Raw genomic sequence first — 23,932 nt, 5'->3', positions numbered from 1 at the left:
GACTGTGGTGTTTTGTTTTTTTTTTTTCTTCTGACATGAGGCAAAGTGTTTGTATTTTCCTCTTTATTTGTCTCACATTGTGCAGGCTAAAACAGTGACCTGCGTTTTCAAAAGTGACTTGATTTTTGTGCTTTTAGTTCTTTAGCACTGAGTTTAAAAAAATAAATCTGGCTTTTATGAAGTTCTGTGTATCAATCTCTGCAAATCGTGTGTGTTTTAAGATGCATCATCACCAGATGATGTGAAACCACTCTTTGCTTTTGAAAATATGGATCAGCACTTAAAACTAATTGTATTTTCACCATTTTGCATTAATGCCAAGAAATTCTGATCTAAGTTGCAGCAAAACTAACTCTTCTGATCCTAAAACAAAGTTAAAAAAAAAGTTAAAGTAGGTAACCTCATATAAAAAAATTCTGAATGAAACCAGTCAGGACTCTGCTGCTCTAACAGTTTGTCCCACCCTTCCATCCCTGAGTAAAGCTGCACAATACACTGCATATACTAATATCCCAAAACAAACAATGAATATTTGCTGGTGTAGTATACTTCTGTGACTCACTGAGATATTCTTGAAGTATTTGCTGCATAAGACTTGGCCTGCTCGCTTGAGTTTGTATCACAATGAGAGACCAGCAACAACTAGGAGCCTCTCATCTCTTTGTAGGAGGAAGCTCTTAATTAAAGCATAACTTTTCCAAGCAGGAGTTTCCATGAGGAGCTAGGGTTCTGAAATGGTTTAGTATGAAAGAAAGCATCAGTGTTTGCCTTTGAGCTCCCCTGGAAGAGTAGCATTTTGTTCCCAGACACTGAAATTTAAAGGTGTTGCTGTATGTCTCAAAACTGTCGTGTGAAAGCTTTAAGCTTCTGAAAGTGTTTTTTCTCCCCCTTACCTCCATTTGTTTTCCTCCCCTGCTGTGCTTTAGAAATGAAGATGGAATGAAGAAGCCTGGAACCCCAGGGACACCTGGTTCCAGTGACCTAGAGACTGCCCTTCGTAGGCTGTCCCTTAGGCGGGAGAACTACCTTTCGGAGAGAAAGTTCTTCGAAGAAGAGCAGGAAAGGAAGTTGCGGGAACTGGCGGAAAAGGGTGAACTCCATAGTGGTTCCATTACTCCCACAGAGAGCATCATGTCACTGGGAACTCACTCCAGATTTTCAGAATTCACTGGATATTCAGGAATGTCTATCAGCAGTCGATCCTACCTGCCAGAGAAGCTTCAGATTGTGAAACCCCTAGAAGGTGATAACAAAGGGCCTCGGCCTTTATCTGTTCTTCTTAGTGACTCTTTGTGGTCTCTCATCCACCACCAGAAAGCAGGAAATCTTTGCAATACGTATTCTTTTTACTTTAGAGACAGTAATCCACGTTGTTGGTTTGAACTCTTCTAACAACTATGTTTTTCCACAAGCCATAAAAGCTAATTAGGAAAGAAATCCACCCAATGGAGTAAAATAAATGTTACCGGTCACACATGCATCAGTAGTGCTGCCTCATAGCTGATCTAAATCTTCACATTGCTATTTTATACTTAAAGAAGAAAGGTTGTTGGGTATCTGAAATCTAAGGAACAGAATATTAGTAGGTGCTTAAAAGATGCATCAAATCTCAGTTCTGCAAATAAGTGTCTGCAAAGACCTTCGCTTATTTCAAACACTCCAGGTGGTCTAACAGGACTACTTCTGTGATTAAAAATGGCTTCTGGACTTCAATTATCTGTCTTGAGTTAACTAACACGAGTCTCTGACTTTGGTTCATATGTGAAATACCATGTTATTTTAGCCAAATTTCATCCATATATTTTCTTAGAATGAATCAAAATACAGGTAGGTAGTCAGGGCTAGAGCTTTATTTCAGGGGTAATTACATTTCTGTAATCTGCCTAACAAAGCAGACAGAGCACATAAGAGTGATATATTCTACCTGGCTTTCTTACAGTCTTTTCAGGTTGTTGCTCAGAGTTAAAATCAAGTGAATTCACTCAGGATTAAACAAAATTAATCTGATTTGCCATAGTTCATATACTTCAGAGATGTGATATTTATGTGATTTAGCTTTGGTTTCATAGTGTGGGGGTGTGTTGTTGTTGTTTTTAACAACTCATGTTAGATTACACTGTTTTTGCATGTTTTAATTGCACCATTTCCTTTTTTTATCTTTTTTTTTAGAACAAATTTTTCTATAAGAAGTATTTAGCATGACACATTTTCAGAAACAAGAAAAACCTTTTTTGTGTTCTGAAGAAAGTGACATGCTATAGCTACCTGTTCCAATGAAAATACAGCCACAGTGCACAGGTCCATTCTCTTTAATAGCTCTTAGTAGTATGTTTTCTTGATTGCTTTCAAACAGCCGTAAAAATTCTTGTATCACATGAGAAAAGGGATGATCCAACTTCATTTCAGTTACTGATTGCTACCACTGTAATAGATTTCTGTCACTATCCCATTACATCTGCTTTTTTCTTCCAATAAACTCTTTCAGTCTTCATCTTTCTATCTGTCTGGTTTTTTCCCCAGTTTTGTTCATAGTTCATTTTTCCCTTAAAATTATCGAACCTTTTAAATACTTCTCATGTTTATTTTTTGCATCTCATTTGTAACATGATGTCTGCCTGTTTCATAAGTTTGGTGTTTGTTATCTTTTGTTAAATACATATTTATGATTCTGTTCCTCTCTTTAGCATAGTTTCTTTCCCTAGCAATTTTCTATTAGGTTTAAAATTTTCTTCAACTTCATGGATAAACTGAGTAATTTAATGCTACTGTGGCAAAATACAGTCTGTTGTCAGTAGTTCTGCCTTTTGGTTTTTATTGTCATTTTCCTAAGGGAGCTCATGCCATAGAAATGAGAGAAGAAAAGATCAGCTCTGTATTAAATTTCAGGTTAGTGGCTTTTGCCCCTTTAAAGCATTCTTTTAAATCTCACAATAAAAGAAAGTCAAATAAGATGACTGCTTGATTTTGACTCAGTTGCTTTTGATACATAGTCTTTTTTTATTACTGTGAATCTGCAGCTTGTGTCATGAGCACAAAATAGAGCACCCCATGTCCCATATGAAAACTAAACCTTGGACTAATTATCTCTTCACCCATGTTGCAGTCATGGCACCAACGCACTCCAAGCTTCCCTTGACCACCCCGCTACACGTGTGATCTTGTGGGTTTCAGGAATAGAAAAACAAAGGTCACTTGCTTGATTCAGATGCTCATTTTGCTCTTAAATTTCAGCTCACTTCAGTCCCACTTTTCCATGCTCCTTCCCTCATGCCAACTGCTTTTGATAACATAGCTTACAAAACTGTGCAGTCAGGGTCTGTTATTGAATATAGGGGAAATTCTGTATTCCCCCCTTCATTAGGATTCTTTCCCCCTGCCTCCAATCATAAGAGCATTGACAGCTATTACATTGCTTTCTGCGCTTGTGTTAATCTTCTGTATGGAAAAGTTAAGGCTCCCTTACAGACGTTTTATGAGATCAAGATTAAAGTAACTGAGGTGCAGAGAAACTCAAACATCCTCCTTTTTGTGCTAAAGATGAGCCTGCTTTGACTTCCAGTTTCCAAAAGATACTGATAATATGTAATGTCAATAGATATATAAAGCTTAAAATACAGTTATTGTGGTGAATATATTTCCACAGCAAAGATCTTAAATATTGTCAACTTAATGCTTGTACTCTGCAGAGTTTCTATAAATACCAATTTTTGGTGGTCTGTAAGGTAAAAAAGATTACCTCTTCAGAAGCTTATACATAGAAGGGAATCAGCAATAGGATTTTATACTTGCATGCAGTGCGTGCAGAAAGAAACTTCAGTTTTTGGTGTTTTTCTGTAACTTTTGAGAGTATTGTCATACAGTGAAGCCCTACTCTGTGCTCAGGATTTAACAATATTTGGGCGCTTCTCCACATTCTGGATTTTTTTTTTTTTTAATAAATGTAGAAGTAGAAAAACTCAACCTTTGGGACAATTCAGAAATGAATATGAACTAGAGGGGTGGAGGTTTTTTTTCCTTAGAGTTATTTCTTTTGGAGTTGTAATGGCTTCTACATCTCAAGCCTCAAGGGTACCGATCAGTCTAGATCCTATTTAGTTCCTCAAAATTAAATGTACGTTTATATATAAATGCCCTTTTATACACAGACGCAGGCATTCATCTGAAGTAACTTGCATTGCAGATCCAAAGTATTCTGTATTGCAGAATCTTTTCATTTGTTTTTCATGATGACCTAAAAATTATAAGTCTTAAAAACAGTGAGATAGACTTATTGTTCAATGCTACTTACTCATCTCAGTCATTCTAAAGAAAGAAGTTTTCCCTGTTTGCTACCTGTAATTCAGTATTCTTACTGTGAAATGATAATTGCTTTCATTCCATGGGATTTTTTCAGATGTGAAACAGTGTGTTTCATAAGGTCCATCCCTTTCCTACTTACTAGTCTTTTAGAATTTACATATTAGCATGCAAAGAATTGAATATTCCTAGTGTTTTAATGCTGCTGAGACATGTATGTCAGCCTGTCGAATGAGTCTGTATTCTGCTGGGAGTGGGGAACATGACAACAAAAACTGCTCTTACTGGAGCTGGCAGAAATGTAAGTAAGGATGTTTTGTTTGCATTGCAGGACCTAGAATGAATAGTTTTAAGCCAAATGTTGCACAGTAGTGATTGGTGTGCACACATGGGAAAATTTTGGCTTTTGTGAGCAGTGTTTAATCATACTGCTTGAGGAATCAGATAAATCTTCCCCTGATTTTAGTGGGCCCATCTCAGTGTGTGTATCAGTGTAACCTGCTACATTGCTCTTTCTGACTCAGTGTCTCAAATTGAACTTTTAAATATTGAAATGTTGTTCTCTTTATAATGCACCTCTTTCCTCACTTAAAACGTTTTTCTGCCAAGGATGAAGCTACAGGTACAGTAGCATATGGTTGTAGAATAGTGACTTCCTGTAGCACAGGGGTTCAGATAGGAGCCATACAAGTATTTAGACCTGACACATAGATGAGAGCTATTATCTGCTTATATGTGCCTGGAGTTGATGTGGCTTTCTAACATGTTAGAATGTGAAAATTGCTATATAATCTGTGTAACTGCTATTTTCCTGTTAGTCACTGGTAGTAAATTCTAGCATGTTTCTAACACCTTTCTTCATGTGAGCTTAATGCAGGATTACGTGGTATGTGTTCTTAGAGCTTTCTGTGGTAATGCTCAGCTTGACTGTTAAATATAAATTCTTTCTACTCCTTCTTAATCCCATAAATTTAGGGGGATAAGAATATTGAAGAGGAGGGGAGGTGCATGTGCACAAGGAGGTCACATCTGACTGCTAGACTTAGCCTATCTAGTGCTTATGTGACCAGTTTACTTCATATTGGTCTGGAAACGCAAAAGAGCAACTGAAGTGGTTTTGCCTTGTAGCATGTCTTCCTAGAAATATTTAAGCCAGTTCATAGAAACTCCAAACCTTTAATGGGACTGAGATTTGGATTTCTGCGTAAATAAATTTCTGCTTAAATAGATTTTCTACCTTTTGGATCTGGGATTGCTTGCTGATTTATTTTGGTTCTCTTTCTGTTCCCTTTCAAGGTTCTGCCACTTTGCACCACTGGCAGCAGCTGGCTCAGCCTCACCTGGGTGGGATACTGGACCCGAGGCCCGGGGTTGTCACTAAGGGCTTCAGGACCCTGGATCTCGACCTGGATGAAGTGTACTGCCTTAATGACTATGAGGAAGATGAGACAGGTGACATTTCTTACAAGGGCCTAACTACCTCGACGCCAGTTCAGCACACAGAGACCTCAGGTGAGAGGTCACAAGCACAAGTGACTGTTTCAGACAGCAAGAATAACCCCAGCCAATCTCAGGCTTTCACAGAGGAGATGCAGGAGTCCGCGACTGACGATGATGAGGGGTCTGGTGAGGGAAACTCGTTAAGTCCAGTAAAACTGACATCTTTACAGGATTTCGATTACTGGGACATTCTCACATCTCTCCAGAACAGCATCCATAGTATTGCTTTGTGTGTAGCATCTGCACGTTAATGCGTGCAATGGTTAGAACATAACCATTCTAACATTAGCTCAAAAATCCTTTCTTTAATAATCTTTCAATTTGATTTTTTTTTTTTTTTTTTTTTGGTAACAGCATTTGTGGTCAATAATTTACTCTATTTTGATAAGAGAAGGCTGCTAAAAGGAAGTGGTTCATTCACAAAGCCTTGTGCTATCATGTATGGGGCTTGTATGTGTATTCAGTGCACACTCTTCAGTGTGTATAATGTATAGGCTGTATATATTTTGTATGTTTATAGCACAGATATTTTCCTGACTGTTCATGAGGGATGATGCCATGCTTTAGCTTCTGTGCTTTGGAAAAAAGCAGAGGCAAAATAATGACAAAAGGTGCATCTAAGTTGGCTTTGTTGAAACAAATAGAAGTGCCTTGAAAATCAAGCAAAGCAGTTCTGCAGGTTGAATGCAGTTACCTCAGCTAGTTACCTGTTTTTAAATTCTCAATGAGATAAACTCAGTGGATATAAAGAATTTAAAGCATGTCTTTACGTGGAGAATAATGACATTTCCCTCATCTCCCATCCACTACAGTATTCTTAATTTCTGTCCTTTATATTTATACCATGTTAAGACTTGAGTATTTTCAAATGACTCACTACTGCATGGTGTGTTAGATACTCTGAACTGATTTTTGCAGTCCATTATAGTATGAGGCTGCAGATGCTCAGACTGTAGATGTGTTTTGGGCTTTTTGTTTGTTCAATAACCTTTATAAGAGCACTAGTCTTCGATAAGATTTGCCATAGGTGAAAAACTGTAGTCCAGAATCAAAAAGCTATCAGAACTCCCCTTTCTTTCAGATTTCATATTTATATGTAGCTACTTTAAATGAGGACACTTCCCTCCCCCTCCTTTTTCTGAAATAAATTATAACTTATTTGCCTGGTCTTCAGAAAATTAGATGATGTCACAGGGCTAGGCAATAATATTTCTTTGTTCCTTCTGCGAAGTTCAGAGTATCCTCAGCTCTCACTAAAGAGTAGCAATTCAGTGCTCTAAGCTTTTGAAAACAAGCTACTGCTTGCAGCCAGTTATAGTAAGATTAAATTTCTTCCAAACCTTTCAACTTCCTGTTCCATTGCAAAAAATTATTTTAGCCTATGAAATCTATTGTCCAGAAATAACGATGATACTAGCTAGTATGCAGGGATGCGACGAGGAAGGCTAAGGCCCGTTTGGAATTAAATCTGGCAAGGCATGTCAAGGACAGCAAGAAGGGCTTCTTCAAATACATCAGCAGCAAGAGGAAGACCAAGGAAAATGTGGGCCCTTTGCTGAATGGGGTGGGTGCCCTGGTGACAAAGGATGCAGAGAAGGCAGAGTTACTGAATGCTGCCTTTGCTTCAGTCTTTACTGCTCAGGCCAGCCCTCAGGAACCCCAGATCCTGGAGACAAGGGAGAAAGTCTGGAGAAAGGAAGACTTTCCCTTGGTGGAGGAGGATCGGGTTAGAGATCATTTAAGCAAACTTGACACCCACAAATCCATGGGCCCTGATGGGATGCACCCACGAGTGCTGAGGGAGCTGGCGGACATTATTGCTAAGCCACTCTCCATCATCTTTGAAAGGTCATGGAGGACAGGAGAGGTGCCTGAGGACTGGAAGAAAGCCAATGTCACCCCAGTCTTCAAAAAGGGCAAGAAGGAGGACCCAGGGAACTACAGGCCAGTCAGCCTCACCTGCATCCCTGGAAAGGTGGTGGAGCAGCTCATCCTGGAAGCCTTCTCCAAGCATGTGGAAGAAAAGAAGGTGATCAGGAGTAGTCAGCATGGCTTCACCAAGGGGAAATCATGCCTAACCAATCTGATAGCCTTCTCTGATGGAATGACTGCCTGGGTAGATGAGGGGAGAGCAGTGGATGTTGTCTACCTTGACTTCAGCAAGGCTTTTGACACTGTCTCCCATAGCATCCTCATAGACAAGCTCAGGAAGTGTGGGTTAGATGAGTGGACAGGGAGGTGGATTGAGACCTGGCTGAATGGCAGAGCTTAGAGGGTTGTGATCAGTGGCACAGAGTCTAGTTGGAGGCCTGTAGCTAGCGGTGTCCCCCAGGGGTCAGTACTGGGTCCAGTCTTGTTCAACTTCTTCATCAATGACCTGGATGAAGGGACAGAGTGCCCCCTCAGCAAGTTTGCTGATGATACAAAACTGGGAGGAGTGGCTGATACGCCAGAGGGCTGTGCTGCCATTCAGAGAGACCTGGACAGGCTGGAGAGGTGGGCAGAGAGGAACCTCATGAAGTTCAACAAAGGCAAGTGCAGGGTCCTGCACCTAGGGAGGAATAACCCCCTGCACCAGTACAGGTTGGGGGCTGACCTGCTGGAAAGCAGCTCTGCTGAGAAGTACCTGGGAGTGCTGGTGGACACCAAGTTAAGCATGAGGCAGCAATGTGCCCTTGTGGCCAAGAAGGCCAATGGTATCCTGGGGTGCATCAGGAAGACTGTTGCCAGCAGGTCGAGGAAGGTGATCCTGCCCCTCTACTCAGCCCTGGTGAGGCCACATCTGGAGTGCTGTGTCCAGTTCTGGGCTCCCCAGTACAAGAGGGATGTGGCACTACTGGAGCAAGTCCAGCGAAGGGCTACAAAGATGATTAGGGGACTGGAGCATCTCTCTTRTGAGGAAAGACTGAGAGAGCTGGGCCTGTTTAGCCTGGAGAAGAGAAGGCTGAGAGGAGATCTTATCAATGTGTACAAGTATCTGAAGGGAGGGTGTCGAGAGGATGGGACCAGACTCTTTTCAGTGGTGCCGAGCGACAGGATGCGAGGCAATGGGCACAAACTGAAACACAGACACTTCCATCTGAACATGAGGAAAAACTTTTTCACTGTGAGGGTGACAGAGCACTGGAACAGGTTGCCCCGAGAGGTGGTGGAGTCTCCTTCTCTGGAGATATTCAAAACGCGCCTGGATGCAGTCCTGTGCAATGTGCTCTAGGTGACCCTGCTTGAGCAGGGGGGTTGGACTAGATGATCTCCAGAGGTCCCTTCCAACCTCAGCGATTCTGTGATTCTGTGATTTTTTTAAATTAATGTGGAAATAAATAAGGCTTCAGCTACAGTTCTGTGCAGTTTGGGATATTGTCAAGGTGTTTACCATTCAAAGAGTCCAAATAACAATAGCAAGAAAAGCTGGAGGTCTAGAAAACATGGATTATGATCAAAGACCAAAATATCTGTCTTTTCTCTTTTGGTCTACAGAAGAAAAGATTCAAGAGAAGATATCATGTATTTTTAAAATGTGTTGCTGCAGAGAGAAAGGGAACAAGCAGTTCTTCATGTACTCAGGATAGAATAACAGCACAAAAAAAGGCTATCTGGGTTACATCTTGGGGGAAGAATTTCCTCATTATAAAGACAGTAAGCACAAGAACCTGTTAAAAGTTGTGAAACTTTATTATCATGGACTTTATATATACACACACATATATATGCACATATATATGTATCTGTGTGTATGTATACTTTTTTTTAAAGAACAGAGTAGAAAGATAATGATAACGGGTAATGATTTGGGAGAATTCTTTGTTTGGAGCAGAAAAACAAATTTAGACCCACCCTGGATTACAAATTGGCAAGAACGACTTGTATTCCCCTCCATTTCTTCTTCCACTACAATCTGGATACAGGTCGCTGTAGAACAGGTTACTTCCTAGCTCCTCCTGATACTGCCTGGGAGAACTCCAGTTATCTCAGACCAGCTTTCTAAGCCTATTTGCTACCTTAGAAATTAGCAAGTAGCTAGAAATCTACAAAACTGTCCTGCTAGTAATCTCATTTCAGCTTGTATTGCTTACTGAATGATTTTGGTACATTATGGGAATACAGAAATTTGTCAAAATGAATAACTTATGTGTAGAATAAATCAGTCCACCTAAAACTTCAATTTCCCAATCTTTACCCTTTCTCCAAATGGCCCAGCTGCATAGGATTTAAGAGCATCCATGTGCCACCACAATATTATTGGTTGCCTTGCTTGAAGAGGTAAAGATCCTGCCATATCTGCTTTTTGTTGAAGCAATTTGTCAGGTGGTATACATGGAGGAGGTACTGTGGATGTTTTTAGCATAGGCACTTAATGTGGTAGTACTGCTTAGAATCCACAGCCTTTCCGCTGCAGAAGAATTTATGAGATCAGACGGTGTTTGGTTAGCTTTTGAAGTTATTTTGTATTTAAATGTTGTGCAACCCCTGCTCCTCCTGAAACACCGCCTCAGCATTCTTTTTGCCTCTCCTTGCTTTCTTGCTAGGAAATGCCGTGCAGGGAGGGGTGCGCCTCCGTGCGGGTGCCGCTGGGCGTACGGACATGTGTTTCTGTAGAGCGCTGTCACAAGCGCAAGACTGTGACCTTGTCACTTGTGTGATCTTATGGCGATTCCAGGCTTTGTACAGAATAAGGTCTTGCTGGGGAGTGTGCAAGTAAAATAAAACAAAAAAAGAATAGGAAAAATACTTTAAGTAAAATGTTTAGTGGTAGTGTTTTTCTTTATAATGAAGGATAGCTCCACTGTGAAAATTCTAGTTGGAGGTTCATAAAAACCAGAAAGTATCTCCCTACAGTTGCTTTTGGCAGACCATAGAGTCTGCCAGGCTATAAGTACAGCTCTTCTAATGTGAGAACAAAACATTATTGGAAATGCAGTGCCTTCAAGGATCATTCCCAGCAGGTGTACATCATCTTAATCTTTCGGGTAGGTGCCTGCATCATTTGATCTGTATGCTTTGAAGGTTTTCTCTTACCCTTTTTGCAAGGAAGGTGTTCTTGGGCAGAGTACCATGAGGTGCTATTCTTATTGCCATTTTGGGGGTGTATACAGGCGCTGCTCTATGCAAATTTGAGATGAGCCCTAAGAAAAGTCTTTTTAATGACTAGATCCAGGGAAGCAAACATTGCTAGTAGTGACAAAGATCTCTTGCAGCCAAAATACATACATTCAGAACAGAGTACCAGTTGTTTCTTGCTGAGTGATGGTCAGAAATCATTCTGTTGAATTGCTCTGTTTTCTAGGTAGGAAAAAAATATGATCCTTAATTTTTTCTGTTCCAAAGTTAAGAACAGTAGTATGCATTGATATGTCAAGTAACTTCTTCAACATATATTCAGATTATATCCCAATTATGGCACTGAACAAATTTGGAAGAAATTAACACAAACATAATTTATGACCTGCAATTGGTCTGCTGGAGCTATGTAAACCACCAAATTGTGTGTGGGCTCAGTAGCCTGACTGGGGATTGTAAATTCCAGAATTGTCATTCCAGCTAACACCCAGAAATTTTTATGTCACTTGAATGGAGACTTTCGGAGTAATTGGAATGGTGAAGAAGTTATAGGACACAGCTCTGTTAATATCATCTAGGACAGGTAACTGTTGAAGCACAGATTTTTAGTCACCTCAATATATATTTTTATTCTTTAAAACAAATTCTAGTATATCATAAAACTGTATAGAGTCTATTTTCTAATTCATTATCTTTCAGGTGCACATTTCTTTATGCAAACAAACACAAATTGCAAAGCCATTTTGAAGCTAAAAGGGTTATGTTTAATTAAAATTCAGGATATGCTTAATTGGGTACAGGAAGTGATCCTTCAGCACTTGTGCTTATTAATTCCATTGACTGATTGTTTTGCTTTCAATGGAAGATGTTTACATGGATTTACAGGATCAGCCCTCCTTACTTCATTTTTAGACCTTAACAGTGACATGGAGGTCTTTCCAAATAAATGCCTAGAATTATGAAAACACATAATGAATGCCTTAAGTCTGAGTTGTTTTTTAGCAGGATTACTACATATGCTTTTAAGAGGTTATCATTGTACAGAAAAGTAATAAATTTTGTAAATCGTCTTAGAACTAAGGTACTGATGCATATTTAAATATATCTTTTTTTAAATATGGTATGAATATTTCACACTAATTATTTCTTTAAGAGAAAACTGTTTGTTAGCATTTGAGATCTATGCATGTTAAAATGTTAGACTTTTGATGCAGGTATCCTAGTCTGCATAAAATTATATTTTTTTCACATCTGTACCTCATAATTGTATGCATATGACAAGCATACCTCAGCCAAAAGAAAGCTAAGAAAATCCTATCCAAAGAATACTTGCCTTTGTTCAGTTTTTAATTTCTTGCAGTTCCGAAAGGCAAAATAAATGGAAAGTCCAGAAATGTAGATCTTCAGAAAAGAATGTCACTGTCACTTGTTTAAGGAACGTAAAAGTAGTATTCCTGGCGTGGAAATATGGCTTCTGGGAGGTTCTGAGCGTTCAGTTCCACCGTTGGAAGAACGTTTCTTTCAGGAGGCACCTACACCACTTCAGGATAGCGCCATACTTGCATTTTACAGCTATTGTGTATCACACATCTCTTTTGTTTTAGTAGTTAACCTCTTTATCTGCTTTTCTTCTCTGAACATTACTGCTCACTGCTACGAAAAGGTGATGGAAGACATAAATACAGCCCTAGCCCGGCGTAGGCTGTTTGAATGCTTAGTGTTGAGTACTTAAATAGGTTTTTAACTGTGGCTTTCAGTCAAATCAGCTCAGCTTTGCAGCTTGCATGTTTCTTACCCATGTGAAGTACCTTACTATAGACATTCTTTGTTTACAATTCAGAAGGTATTTAAGATAATATGCCATACATGCATCGGCTCCAGCATATCCCGTATTCTCCCTGCTCTGCCAGCCAAGAGTGTTCAGTGCAGGTAGCACTTGGGTATCAACGTTTTCACCTTCTGTCAACTGGAAGGGGTGAACTTTGCTGAATTTAGCAAGTAGGTGAAGCAGCAATCTTGTCCTGCCTTGTGTACTTTCATGGCATGTTTTTGCCACCTGGTTTTCGGTAGTTTTACCTTACCTGAGAATGGAGTTGGTGGCACAGAAATGCCAAAAGTGAAGTCTGTAGCCTGTATCCCAAATGATACCACTGGAGGAAAATACCTTCTTTCAAAGCAGGCAGAGATTTTTTTTTTTCTATAGAGCAATAAAATAAACTTCTGACTCTTTAAAATACCATCTGTTTGTCTAAGAACTCCATGGCCCAACTGTCACTTCACCCTGGGCTAACGAGCCCATGCTAAAGGGGTGCACAAATCCCACTTGTCTCTCTTACAAAGGACCAGGGAACTAGGTCTCTTCCTTTTGTTAAAACATGCAAAAGAAATGATGAGCAGAGTGGCTTGCTTCAAAATTGGAATAAAACCTGATTCTTGCGCCACTCTAGATCAAGTCATACTCTGAAGATTTTTGATTTTTTTTTTTTAAGTTTTTGTTGATATAACTCTGTATTTGACAAACAGGTGTTTATATAATGTAGAGATTTACTGGCCACTTTCAGCTCTCTGCATCCTCACTATTCACCTAACAGAGAATTAGTCTGGACCCAATGTTGCAAAAGTTAATGCCATTTTAGTATAACTACCTCTTACAGACCGTCCTCAAATTCAATTTGTCTGCTACCTTTTTGTGGATGGGACAGGCCATTAGTCTATCTACTCTACCTTTGAACTATTCTCTGCACAAGCTGATTGAAAACCCAGGTCCAGGTTTTTCTTTTGAGGATTCCCTGAACAGAAGGATGTGTCCCAAGTGCCGGCACCAAGCAGAATGGACCTCTGTAAGCTCTGAGTACTCAAGCTGGACCTGAAACAGCTCTGAGCTTTGTAAAATCAGCTTTGTGCTTTGAGTAGGGAAGGGCTCCGCTTGGCCAGAAGATGGAGCTCTCTGCAGTCAGCTTCTTGAACAGTACCTGTCTATTTTGCAGTATTTCACAACATATTTTTACAACATGTTGTGTGCATAGAAGACTCTCTTTTGGCTATGTTTGCTTTTTTTCCCAAAATGCCTAAGAACTGATTGAGAGAGTTTAAAAAGATAAAGAAAGTTTAGTTTGATTTTTTAATCTAGGGGGAAAATCCATCTAGAGTTTAGTTTGTGGATTCCTGACGCATAAAATTGCATGATGTTTCTGTACACTTTGTAAAACATTGCATTATGTACAAATTGTTTTTCATGCAGATATGAAGCTTCATTGTTAATCATCCACTTGTTTGAAAAAAAGGGTATAATAAAAAGTATTTGTTTACACCCATGGGCACATGGAACAGATCTTCCTATAGTCAAATCTGTGTAAAGCAGATGGAAGAAGGGTTCTGCAGATAGTCTTTTAGCCATCGGTATTGCAGATCTTTACTGGAAAGATAAGCTTTGTTTACTGAAAAGGATTTTCCCCTTAAACTCTGCACTGGTTTTCTTCATCACTCAGTTTTATATTTAAAACAATGGTTTGCTGTACATGTGAAGATAGTCTCTGTTGTTATAAACTTACATACTACTTCTTCACCAGTTTATACCATTTCAGGATTTGATCATTCTTATGTAAAATTGTTCAGTTAGGAATGAATCATTTTGTTTCCATTTTATGAACTTTGTTCGTTTACAGCAACAGGTTCTCGCTGTCTTTGTATTGTGTCCAAAGGATGGAAAATGCAACAGCAATATGATACACCCCATTGTTGACTGAAGGAGGATGAAGCTGGTACAGGACTTTCTTAGTGGTATTTGAGGGTGGAATACATCTTTGGAAATTGATTTTTTTTTTTTTTTTTTTTGATCACTTTAATTTGTCTCCTCTTACTAGGATCAATGACTTCTCTACTTTTAGCAGCCTTCTCCTATCTCTGATTCATTAATGGCAATGAGTCTTGCTTTTGCTAATGCAGCTGTATATCTTCAGTGTGCCTGTTTCCAATCTGAGCGAATGTCCAATGAATATTACAAACTGGGGAAATGCAGTTTCTATATTACAGCTATGTGCTTCTTTGGGTTGAGCTTGCAGTCCTAAGCTAGCATTGCTTTACTCTGTTCTCTATTCATCATCCAGGGAGAATTGCTTTGTTTCTACTTAGTTATGTCTAAGTCCTTTGTTTTTTTTCTAAATAACCATTTTTTTTCATGTCCAGTTATCTGAGCTTTTTCTCCAGATTTTGTTTTAACTCTCTACAATATGGAGAGAATCATGATTGCTAGGCTGTGCTCCCTTGTAATAGCTTTTATATTGTTCACACTAATCTCTAAAGCAGCTGGATTCCTGAAGCATAATTACCGTCTCTGGAGGTGAAGTAGAGCTTATTGTTATGTTATGCTGTGCTGACATTTGAGTGTGTTAACATGACACTCCAGTGTGGGTGTTTTGGGTTTTTTGTTTTTGTTTTTTATATCCTTCTTTAATGTATAGCAGTACATCCCTAGTACTGACTGGATGGACAAGTTATCTCAGGTCACACATTGTTTGCTAAGCCAATTCTTCTGCTTCCACTGTTTACACTCCCCATGCTCTACACACTGCTGATCTGCTGTGTCCTTAAAGGACTACCTAACTGCACATGCTATTTTTGAGCTGTGATACTTTTTATATGAAAAAGGGAACACAGCCACAATTAAGACTTGCCTTGCTTCTGCTAAGCGTCTCTGGAAGTTCAGAATGGTGTCTGGTCCAGCTGGTCTGTCTGTCTGTCCTTTGCAATGTGTTAATAGTTGTGTATTGTGGTATTAAAATGTGGCTTATTCAGGGAATGGCTCAGAGGGTTGGGCAGAACTGAGGGGGAGGGAGTTGCACACAGTTTTTATTGTGCATGTCTTTTGATCACAGCAAATTTTGGTTATAAAGTAAGGTAACCTATGCAATCATGATATCTTTGATATGATATTTAACTCGGTGTTTTTTTCAGTCAGCTTTTCAGATGCATGGCTCTTAAATTTTCTAATTATTTTGCAGTGGCCACAGCTGCATTGTACAGCAAATTAATATATCCACAAAAGTATCACAACAGAGAAAAAAGAAATTGGCTTAAGTGCTTTGGTTTGTTTTTGTTTTAAATTGAACTGTATTGCTTCTTTCCCAGATTACTGATAATCTGACAGAATAGCATCTTTACTGCTGCATTTGTGGGACTCTTCACAAATATTCAGAAACTATTCACAAATATTCAAAAATTGCTATATAATGTAGCTGAGGACATACATTCTTAAACAACCTTAAAAACACTTGCACAAAAGAATTGTCACAGATGTACAGTAGTGGATCCAAACAACTACCAGTTCCTTATTGTGGATGTGAAAAGCCAAATAGTTAGAGAAATAGCATTATGCATATCCCTCACACCCAGCTCTTCATTGTATGTTCCTATAGCATTAGCAAGCTGGATCCATTACTGAAAAGAAAAGTAATGGGGATGCCTTTTTGTGGATCAATCTAAAACCTGAAATGCATGAGCATTCAGAAAATCTTAGTGCTCCTGAGCTGGTACTAGCAAACATTTGTTGTAACTTCCCACTGATGAAAGCTTCTAGTTTAGATGAGAACTAGCATTTCAAGCACTGTCTTGTTTAAAGCTGTTTGGAGCAAGACTTGCTTGCAATGTTAGTGGTTGGGAAGTTTCAGCGTAGCTTTTTAGCGCTGGCCTTGGAGTCCTAGATTTGTTTATTTGGAGAACAAGTAATCTCTTAGAACACTATAACGCTTATGCATTTTGTTTTTCTTGCATTGATCCTATCTGAGGTACCTCATGACTTTTTGCATCTGTCATACCAACACACAGAAGTTTGTTTTTTTTCTTTTCTGTGCAAAATGCAAAGAATTTGCTTTTTTCTTAATTTAGTACCTCATCCTGGGAAGTGCATGTCACAAACCAACTCCACCTTCACCTTCACCACCTGCCGCATTCTGCACCCTTCCGATGAACTCACACGAGTCACTCCAAGGTAAGGGTTTCCCATCATGGCCAAGAGTGCAGCTATGCCAGAGTTCCCCTGTGGAGGAAATGTAAAGCAGTAGCGTAAGGAAATGCATTAGCCACATTGGTGGATTATAACAAACCCCAAATGATTCCTCTCATTTCTAGTTCCTCCAACTTGATTTTATTTGAGAGGCATATATACTGTTTTATAAAGGCAACCAAAATACCTTAAATGTTTGTATTCTGCAATTAAAAAGTTGCAGAATCAGATATAATTAAGCTGGCTTTCAGTGTCCAAAGCTGACTACTCTTGCACCCTAACTAATTATAGGCACTGTATGAATGGTCATTGCTGCATTGACCAAAGTATGCATTTCCTGTCTCATCTAAACAAAAATGGAGGAGAGCGCCTTCTGCAGAGGAGGAATTGAAATCTTTGGTACAGAAGAAAAAGGGAGGAGCAGGTGAAGAAGTGTAGTAACAGATGCTTCAACGGTGTCCAGGAAGTACCTGAGGAACAGAGGGAACATGACTTAATCAAAAACACGGAACTGGCTACTCTGTTCCTTGGTGCAACTGTTTGAAATGAATTAATAGTAGCTAGACTGAAACTAGTGAACTGGCTTCATAAGAGCACTTAGTGTGTATAGGCACAGCCTTTTGGAAGGTGAAAACTTGAGAATTGGAGAAGACGAATGAATTTCATACCTAAAGAGTGAACTTTCCTTCCGTAGCAAATCAGAAATCAGTTAAGTGTGTTCTTCTGTTTAAAAGGACAATACCTTACTGCTTTCTCTGTCCCTTTCAGCTCTTATGTGGGAGTGTGCCATTGTGTAGGTACCCATTCAGAGATGCTGTGTTTAGATTTGTGTAGACAGCAGATGGGTACTGACTACCTAAGGAACGCATGAGAAGTAAGGGTTTTAAATATGAGCACCTGCAAGGTGATAAATATATGGAAAGGAAGTAGATGATGATGACATGTAAGTTCTCTGTTTCTCTTTCTGAATGAAGCTAGTTAATCATGGCCTAGCTGATTTTTCTCTTCTCTGTCTTCTTCTGTCTTCCTTTCCATTCACTGTTACTTAAGAATTGCAGCCAAAAAAGTATCTCTTTTATTCTTGATGAATTGCTGTTAATCATGGTTATATTATGCTCCTCGATTATATTGGTTACTAAATCTAACAAACCATAACTGCCAGCTACATTCAGTAAATGTTCAGGTGCCTCATTTACCCCAAAGTTTATCATTTGTTCAGGAGGAAAAAGACCCAAATAAATAATGTGATGTTTTCAGCAGACACGGTAAGGAGGAGCTCCTTAAGCTATAAATGATTCTTCACAGGTCATGTGAGGAGGATGAGGAAACTGCATTATGTCACCTTATGCTGACAGGAGATATAGGGCAGACACTATGACCCAGCATGGCAGGGGGTGAGCAACGCTGCCAGCAGCGTCTGTGTTGGCAGGGACACGTAGAAGGAATGCTAGTTTGTGTGTGGCACCAGCTAACCCAAAGAGCTTAGATATTTATCTACCTGACTGCATTTTAATCTAACCTCTAATCCAGGCTACGCTCTAACCTGACTAAATTTCATCTGAGGTGCTCATTTGTCTGTTTCTTTTCTAGATCTTACTCGGAGACTGTCACTGGGCTCAGCTGCTGAGGCCAGTTTGCGTCTGTTTTTGTGGTTGTGTCTGGGCTGCCCTGCAATGTTGGTCAGTCTGATGGGGAAAATATTTCCCACTTAAAGCAATGCCCAAGCAAGCAAAGTGGAACCAGCATAACAACAGCTTTCTTGCAGGGTTTTTGGGTTTTTTTTAATTGCACTGTAGTGTATACCTGTGCTGACAAATTAGTAGAAATACTAATCTAAGTATTTGTGTGCCTGAAACCTGGAGCTGGAAGGAATGAAGCTACTGGAATTATAAGCCAGTAGTGTCCAAAAATTTTTGTCTCATGGCTAGGAAATTTTAAAAGCCTGGTAGCTAATACTCGTGTCTGCGTTTCCAAAACGTATGTGGTCCTGCACTATAGAAAGTCAGAGTAAGTTCCCAGAGTAAGTTCTCTTCCTTTTTCTTTTCCCTCCCTCATGTTTTTCAACCCTTCTTCTGTACTTCTCTTTGTAGCCAGTTTGGGAGATACCCACAGTGGCTGTCATTGCTCTTTAGTGCTGCCATCATAAACTCTAAGCTGAGAAGATGTAGCTTTCATCAATGGTTAAGAGAAGAATTGTGAACTAATGCCTCCGTTCCACTCAGCTGTGCCCTCAGAGTGCGTGTGTGCTGCTACAGTGGGTGTGTGTTGCCTTCTTAGCTCTGCAATAAGGAAACCTCCCCTGACACTGATCTTGGGCCAGGCAAAACAAAGGAAATGTTATGAGATCTTAGTGCCTGTCTGCCACATACATTGACAGCCAAAACCCACGAGGTGGTGCAAGACGACAAATTTCAGGACTGCTTAGCAAGGCTGCTTTTCAAATACTGGCACTCAGCAGTTCTTTCAAACGTGTTTCACTACTGTTTATTTGTAGGAATATATGGGACTCCATGTTGAATCACTGCTGTGGTGTAAAAAATCCTTCAGCAGTTGCTCTTGCATTCTATAGGGGTTGGTACAGTACCGAATGACTGTAGAGATCCTGCTGGTCAGATCCTATTTAGCCATGGAAAAAAGACATGACTTAAGATGTCATATCATCAGGCTAATATTCCCTTTATTAAGGAGTGTCCTAAAGATGCTAAAATACTGTTGATTTTCAGGAGATCACTGGACTAGAGTTTGTAGTCTTATCAAATGCTTCACAGTAGTGTTGGCTTGACAGAGTTCATTAACTTAAGGGGTAAAGTGAGACTGTAAATTCCAGTCAAGATGTAACCCGGACCCTTTTGCCTAGATGGACAAAAAAGATGCAATTCATTCATTGACCTGGGACTTCTCTACACCTAGAAGTCCAACCAAATTGTCCCATTGTGGCCATTTGATACATTTCTTGATACAGAGAACCAACTTAAGTTAAAGTTGTACGTTATGGCAGAGACCATCCAACAGCTTAGCTCTGCTGAAAAGGGGAGATCCCACTCTTTTCCCCTATCCCTGCAGCTAGCTGCTTAGTTTTTCCCTCTCTTGCATTGGCTTTGGTGCTTGTGTGAATCTGAACATCTTCTGCTTGCTGACCTGGCGAGATGAAGGGGAAGATTTCCTTCTTTCAGCAGTGGTGAGCTGTTAGGTCAGTGAACTCTGTTAGCATCAGTGTTGCATTGTTCATGACCCTTCAAATGCCATTAGAGAGGTGAATCCATACCTATGCAATATTACTGTGGAATTCACTTTATGTATGTATGTGGGGCAAAAAAGCTACATTTCTGCATGGTTAGAAATACTTGGAAAGCTTTTTTTAAAGCTGCAGGGAGCCCTTGGAATTCTCCCAGGTAGACCTGAATTTGGAGTGTTTTTTCATTGCTTGTTTATGGAATAACAGAGTAAACTGTCTTCAGTGAGCGATGTTCCCTGGACTGCCATAAATTTTTAGTAGGGATTATTCACAGGTAAACGTGCTGTGGCTAACCCAATCTGTAACTAACTTTTTTTTTTTTTTTTTTTTTAAGAAAAGGGTGGACCTGTAGTGCCAGAAACACTGGCACTGCCATGAGCTCTCTTACTGTGGTGTAGAGGAATTGGAATGTCTCCCTTGTGCTAGTAATTCTTTGGAGATAGATGCTGAATTACATCCATGTTCCTCTGCATGGCTGGCTTATGGGGAGAGGATAATGTTCCAGAATAAATGCTATTTGATATGCCTCAAGAAATCCCAAACCCTAATAACCAACAGTAGTGTGTTTAAAAAAAAAATGCAATAAGATAGCAATAAACATATTTATGTAATGTTTGTCAGTTGTTTCAAATGTGTAGGTTATTCCCCATTTACATTTTCTCATCCACTGCCTGTATATAGCTTATTCCGAGAAGAAAGAACTAGAATTGGTAGAAAGTTTAGCCTTGTTTCATGCTATAGAAATCAATGTTACACTGAGTTAACAGTAGAATGGCTCTTTGTCATGTTTGGTTGCTGCTGAGTTACATGTTAGCTGATTGATAGCCAAGAGCTTGATTGTATTTTTTTATTCTTTTGATGATTGTTCCCACCACCCTTCATCTCCTTCAGAAGTCAGATCACCTGTCCTCTTCCCATTAAATGTCAGCAAATTCATCAAAACATGAGAAGAGAAGGAGCGTTTGACCTTACAGAAGTGCCTGTTGATGACAGTACCAAATTCCAGCAACCTTACTACAAATGCTGCTGGAGCAAATACGTTCCCTCCCCTCCTTGCTGTTGGCCCTGCCGTGACCCAGCATTATTAGAATAACTAGCAATTCTGTGTGCTCAGAACTGGCACTAAAAAGCAAATCTGTCTGTCTTACATTATTGGTCAAAGTTCCCCCCCCCCACCCCCGCTTCCTTGTCTCATGGAAGCAACTGGGAGTTAGGACAGCTTGTAGATCAGGGGAAAAAAACCCAAACTGGAGCTGTTGATCACAAACCTGTTGATTTAATAGTTTATCAATATAAATGTGGTATGGGGGAATGTATTAATCCTATGAGACTGGCTGGTAAAGCATACAAAGTGAAGAATTGCATTTGACGTTTTTGTACTTGTCATCACATTTGGGAGGACCTGGGAAATGTCAGTTTCTTGTGCACACTCAAAATGGATAAAATTCCATGCTCAGAATTAAAAATCTTGCAATAGGTTTTAGTACCTGAGTAAAGAGATTAATTTGACTCCTCCTTTGATTTCAGCCTTAACACAGCACCTACTCCAGCTTGTGGCAGCATTAGCAATTTGAAAGGCACCCCAGTGGCTACTCCCTGTACTCCTCGGCGTCTGAGTTTGGCTGAATCCTTCACTAACCTCCGGGAATCCACAACGACAATGAGCACGTCTCTGGGGCTGGTGTGGCTGTTGAAGGAAAGGGGCATCTCAGCAGCAGTGTACAATCCACAGAGCTGGGACAGAGCCAGCAAAGGCACGCTCCTGAACACATACTCCCCTAAAATGGCGATCATTCCTTCCACTCCACCAAACTCACCTATGCAGACACCATCATCTTCTCCTCCATCTTTTGAATTCAAGTGCACCAGCCCACCTTATGACAACTTTTTGGCTTCGAAGCCTGCGAGCTCGATCTTGAAGGAGGTGAGGAATAAAAAGAACATCAGGAACAGTGAAAGTCAGACTGACGTGTCTGTTTCCAACCTTAATCTCGTGGACAAAGTCAAGAGGTTTGGCATCGCCAAAGTTGTGAGTTCAGGGCAAATGCCAGCTCCTCCTTTAACTGATGACCAGGGATCTCTCCTCTGTGGGGCACAAGGACCGGTGAGGGCCCTTGTTCCTGGAGGCCTGGCACAAGACAGTCTCCCACTGGGCTGCCCTGCTGTGACAAGTGCCATCGGGGGCATCCAGTTGAACACAGGCATCCGAAGGAACCGGAGCTTCCCCACCATGGTGGGTTCCAGCATGCAGATGAAAGGCCCAACATCTCTCACTTCGGGAATCCTCATGGGAACCAAGCTCCCGAAGCAAACTAGCTTACGGTGAAGGACTTTATTTTTACAGCTAGTCTTTTTAAATAAAAATTCTTTCTCTGATCCTCTTTCCCCTTTCCCCTTTCCCCCGGCCCTTCATTGCCTCTTGAGTTTGACAAATCAACTTTGTGCCTAGTGGGAGAAATGTGTAAAATTTGTACAAAATGTGTAAATATATACCAGATCTATTGTAACTAATTGGATTATTTTACTGTTCAATTGAGTGCAAAAGGCTCTACATTGTGATTGCTGTATTAAGGTTAACTTGCTAACCTTTTGAAAAGGTTTTTTTTAAGATGCACTGAAAAACAAAAGAAAAACAACAAAAAATAACTTGACTAGAAAAAGTGAATTCTGTAGCTAGCCTAACTTGATAGTTGAAGGCGCATGGGAAGGTTGAATGTGTTAGGTGAGACCTCGGATTACATCACATGAAGCATGGGAGCATTTATGCTTTGTTATATGCTGAAGAAAGCACTCAGTTTAGTATTTGGTTGTTTTAACTTTACCTTTGTAGATGAGTTGAGCTGAGTTATTGGCGTGCCTGGCTATTATGCCTGAATGGAAGACATTTCTTTTTCTGTTCTGTATTCCCCTCCTCCCCCTAGTATGATAAACTTGAACTAATACTGTGTTGAGGTCAGCAGGCCTGCTGGGGACCTGGAACATTGACATATTTCTACTGCTGCTGTTTCATTTGGCACATTTATATTCTGTGTGACTTCTTTTGTTTTGTTTTGTTTTCTCAATGCTGCACTGGATCGTGGAGGGGAAGATGCTTTACCATGTGTTGCTGCCACTTTGCCGGTACCCCCAAAGAGAACAATTTTCACAACTGATGAGGTAAACGTGGCAGCTGACTTCCTAGAAGTCAGCGTTGCGGAACACATGGGCAGATAAGAGTGTCATGAAAGAACATGTAGCGAAAGCAGTATTGGGAAAAGGTGTCCTTGAAACCTCAGCAGAGAGCCACAAAAACATTTAGTAACGGAATGGTACAAGCTGGAAAAGCAGCTGATGATCATATTGGTCTACAGGTTTTATGCATGTCAAGTGGCTGTTAAGTGGCCTTGTAAACAAGGTGAGCATACTTTCCTACCCTTTTCCTGTTTTTTTTTTCTTCAAAGAAAAAAAAGTTTGACCTTAGCAGAGGTAAAAGTATGTGAAAATTTATTCCCACAGTGTTTTAAAACAAAAAAAAAAAAAGACAAAAAAAAAAAAAAGACCTCTCAAAACCAAACATAACCCCTTGCCTCTTTTGGGAAGAAAACAAAAGACCTCACCCAACATTTGGTTGCAGCCAGGAGATCTTAAGTTGCGCTGGAATTTCCTTCTCTGTTTCTCCCAAACTTCTGCTAGGTGCTTGAAAAAAATTTGAAATAGTTTGGAACTGAAATGGTCAAGAAGGAGCTTCTTCCTAGAATGCAGCTGAGGGAGGGCAGCAAGCGGGGGGGGGGGGGTCAACATCTGCTTTCTTTTCCTTGCAGTTCTTGCAACATTTTAAATCAAGCTCCCTGTTTGTTGTTACC

The 23,932-nt window shown here is 40.1% G+C and overlaps 1 protein-coding gene across 8 annotated transcripts in view; it reads left to right on the top strand.

Moving 5' to 3' along the window:
- The window catches only part of TRAK1 (trafficking kinesin protein 1), a 92,294-nt gene extending 68,655 nt beyond the window's left edge, over positions 1-23,639 (top strand). For 5 of the 8 annotated variants that reach the window (XM_026081946.1, XM_026081944.1, XM_026081943.1 and 2 more), the window contains 4 exons: positions 927-1,243; positions 5,593-5,922; positions 16,738-16,840; positions 21,618-23,639. In XM_026081946.1, the coding sequence (XP_025937731.1) occupies positions 927-1,243; positions 5,593-5,922; positions 16,738-16,840; positions 21,618-22,416 (1,549 nt within the window). In that variant the 3' untranslated portion in view covers positions 22,417-23,639. Of the gene's footprint in view, positions 1-926; positions 1,244-5,592; positions 6,090-16,737; positions 16,841-21,617 lie in introns of those variants that run through there. The other 3 variants (XM_026081947.1, XM_026081945.1, XM_026081948.1) reach the window with 2 other exon arrangements.
- The last annotated feature ends 293 nt before the right edge of the window (positions 23,640-23,932 follow it).

Source organism: Apteryx rowi, unplaced genomic scaffold (assembly GCF_003343035.1).
Source record: "Apteryx rowi isolate R43461 unplaced genomic scaffold, aptRow1 scaffold_562, whole genome shotgun sequence".
Taxonomy (NCBI): domain Eukaryota; kingdom Metazoa; phylum Chordata; class Aves; order Apterygiformes; family Apterygidae; genus Apteryx; species Apteryx rowi.
This window is presented reverse-complemented; position numbering and strand designations above follow the sequence as displayed.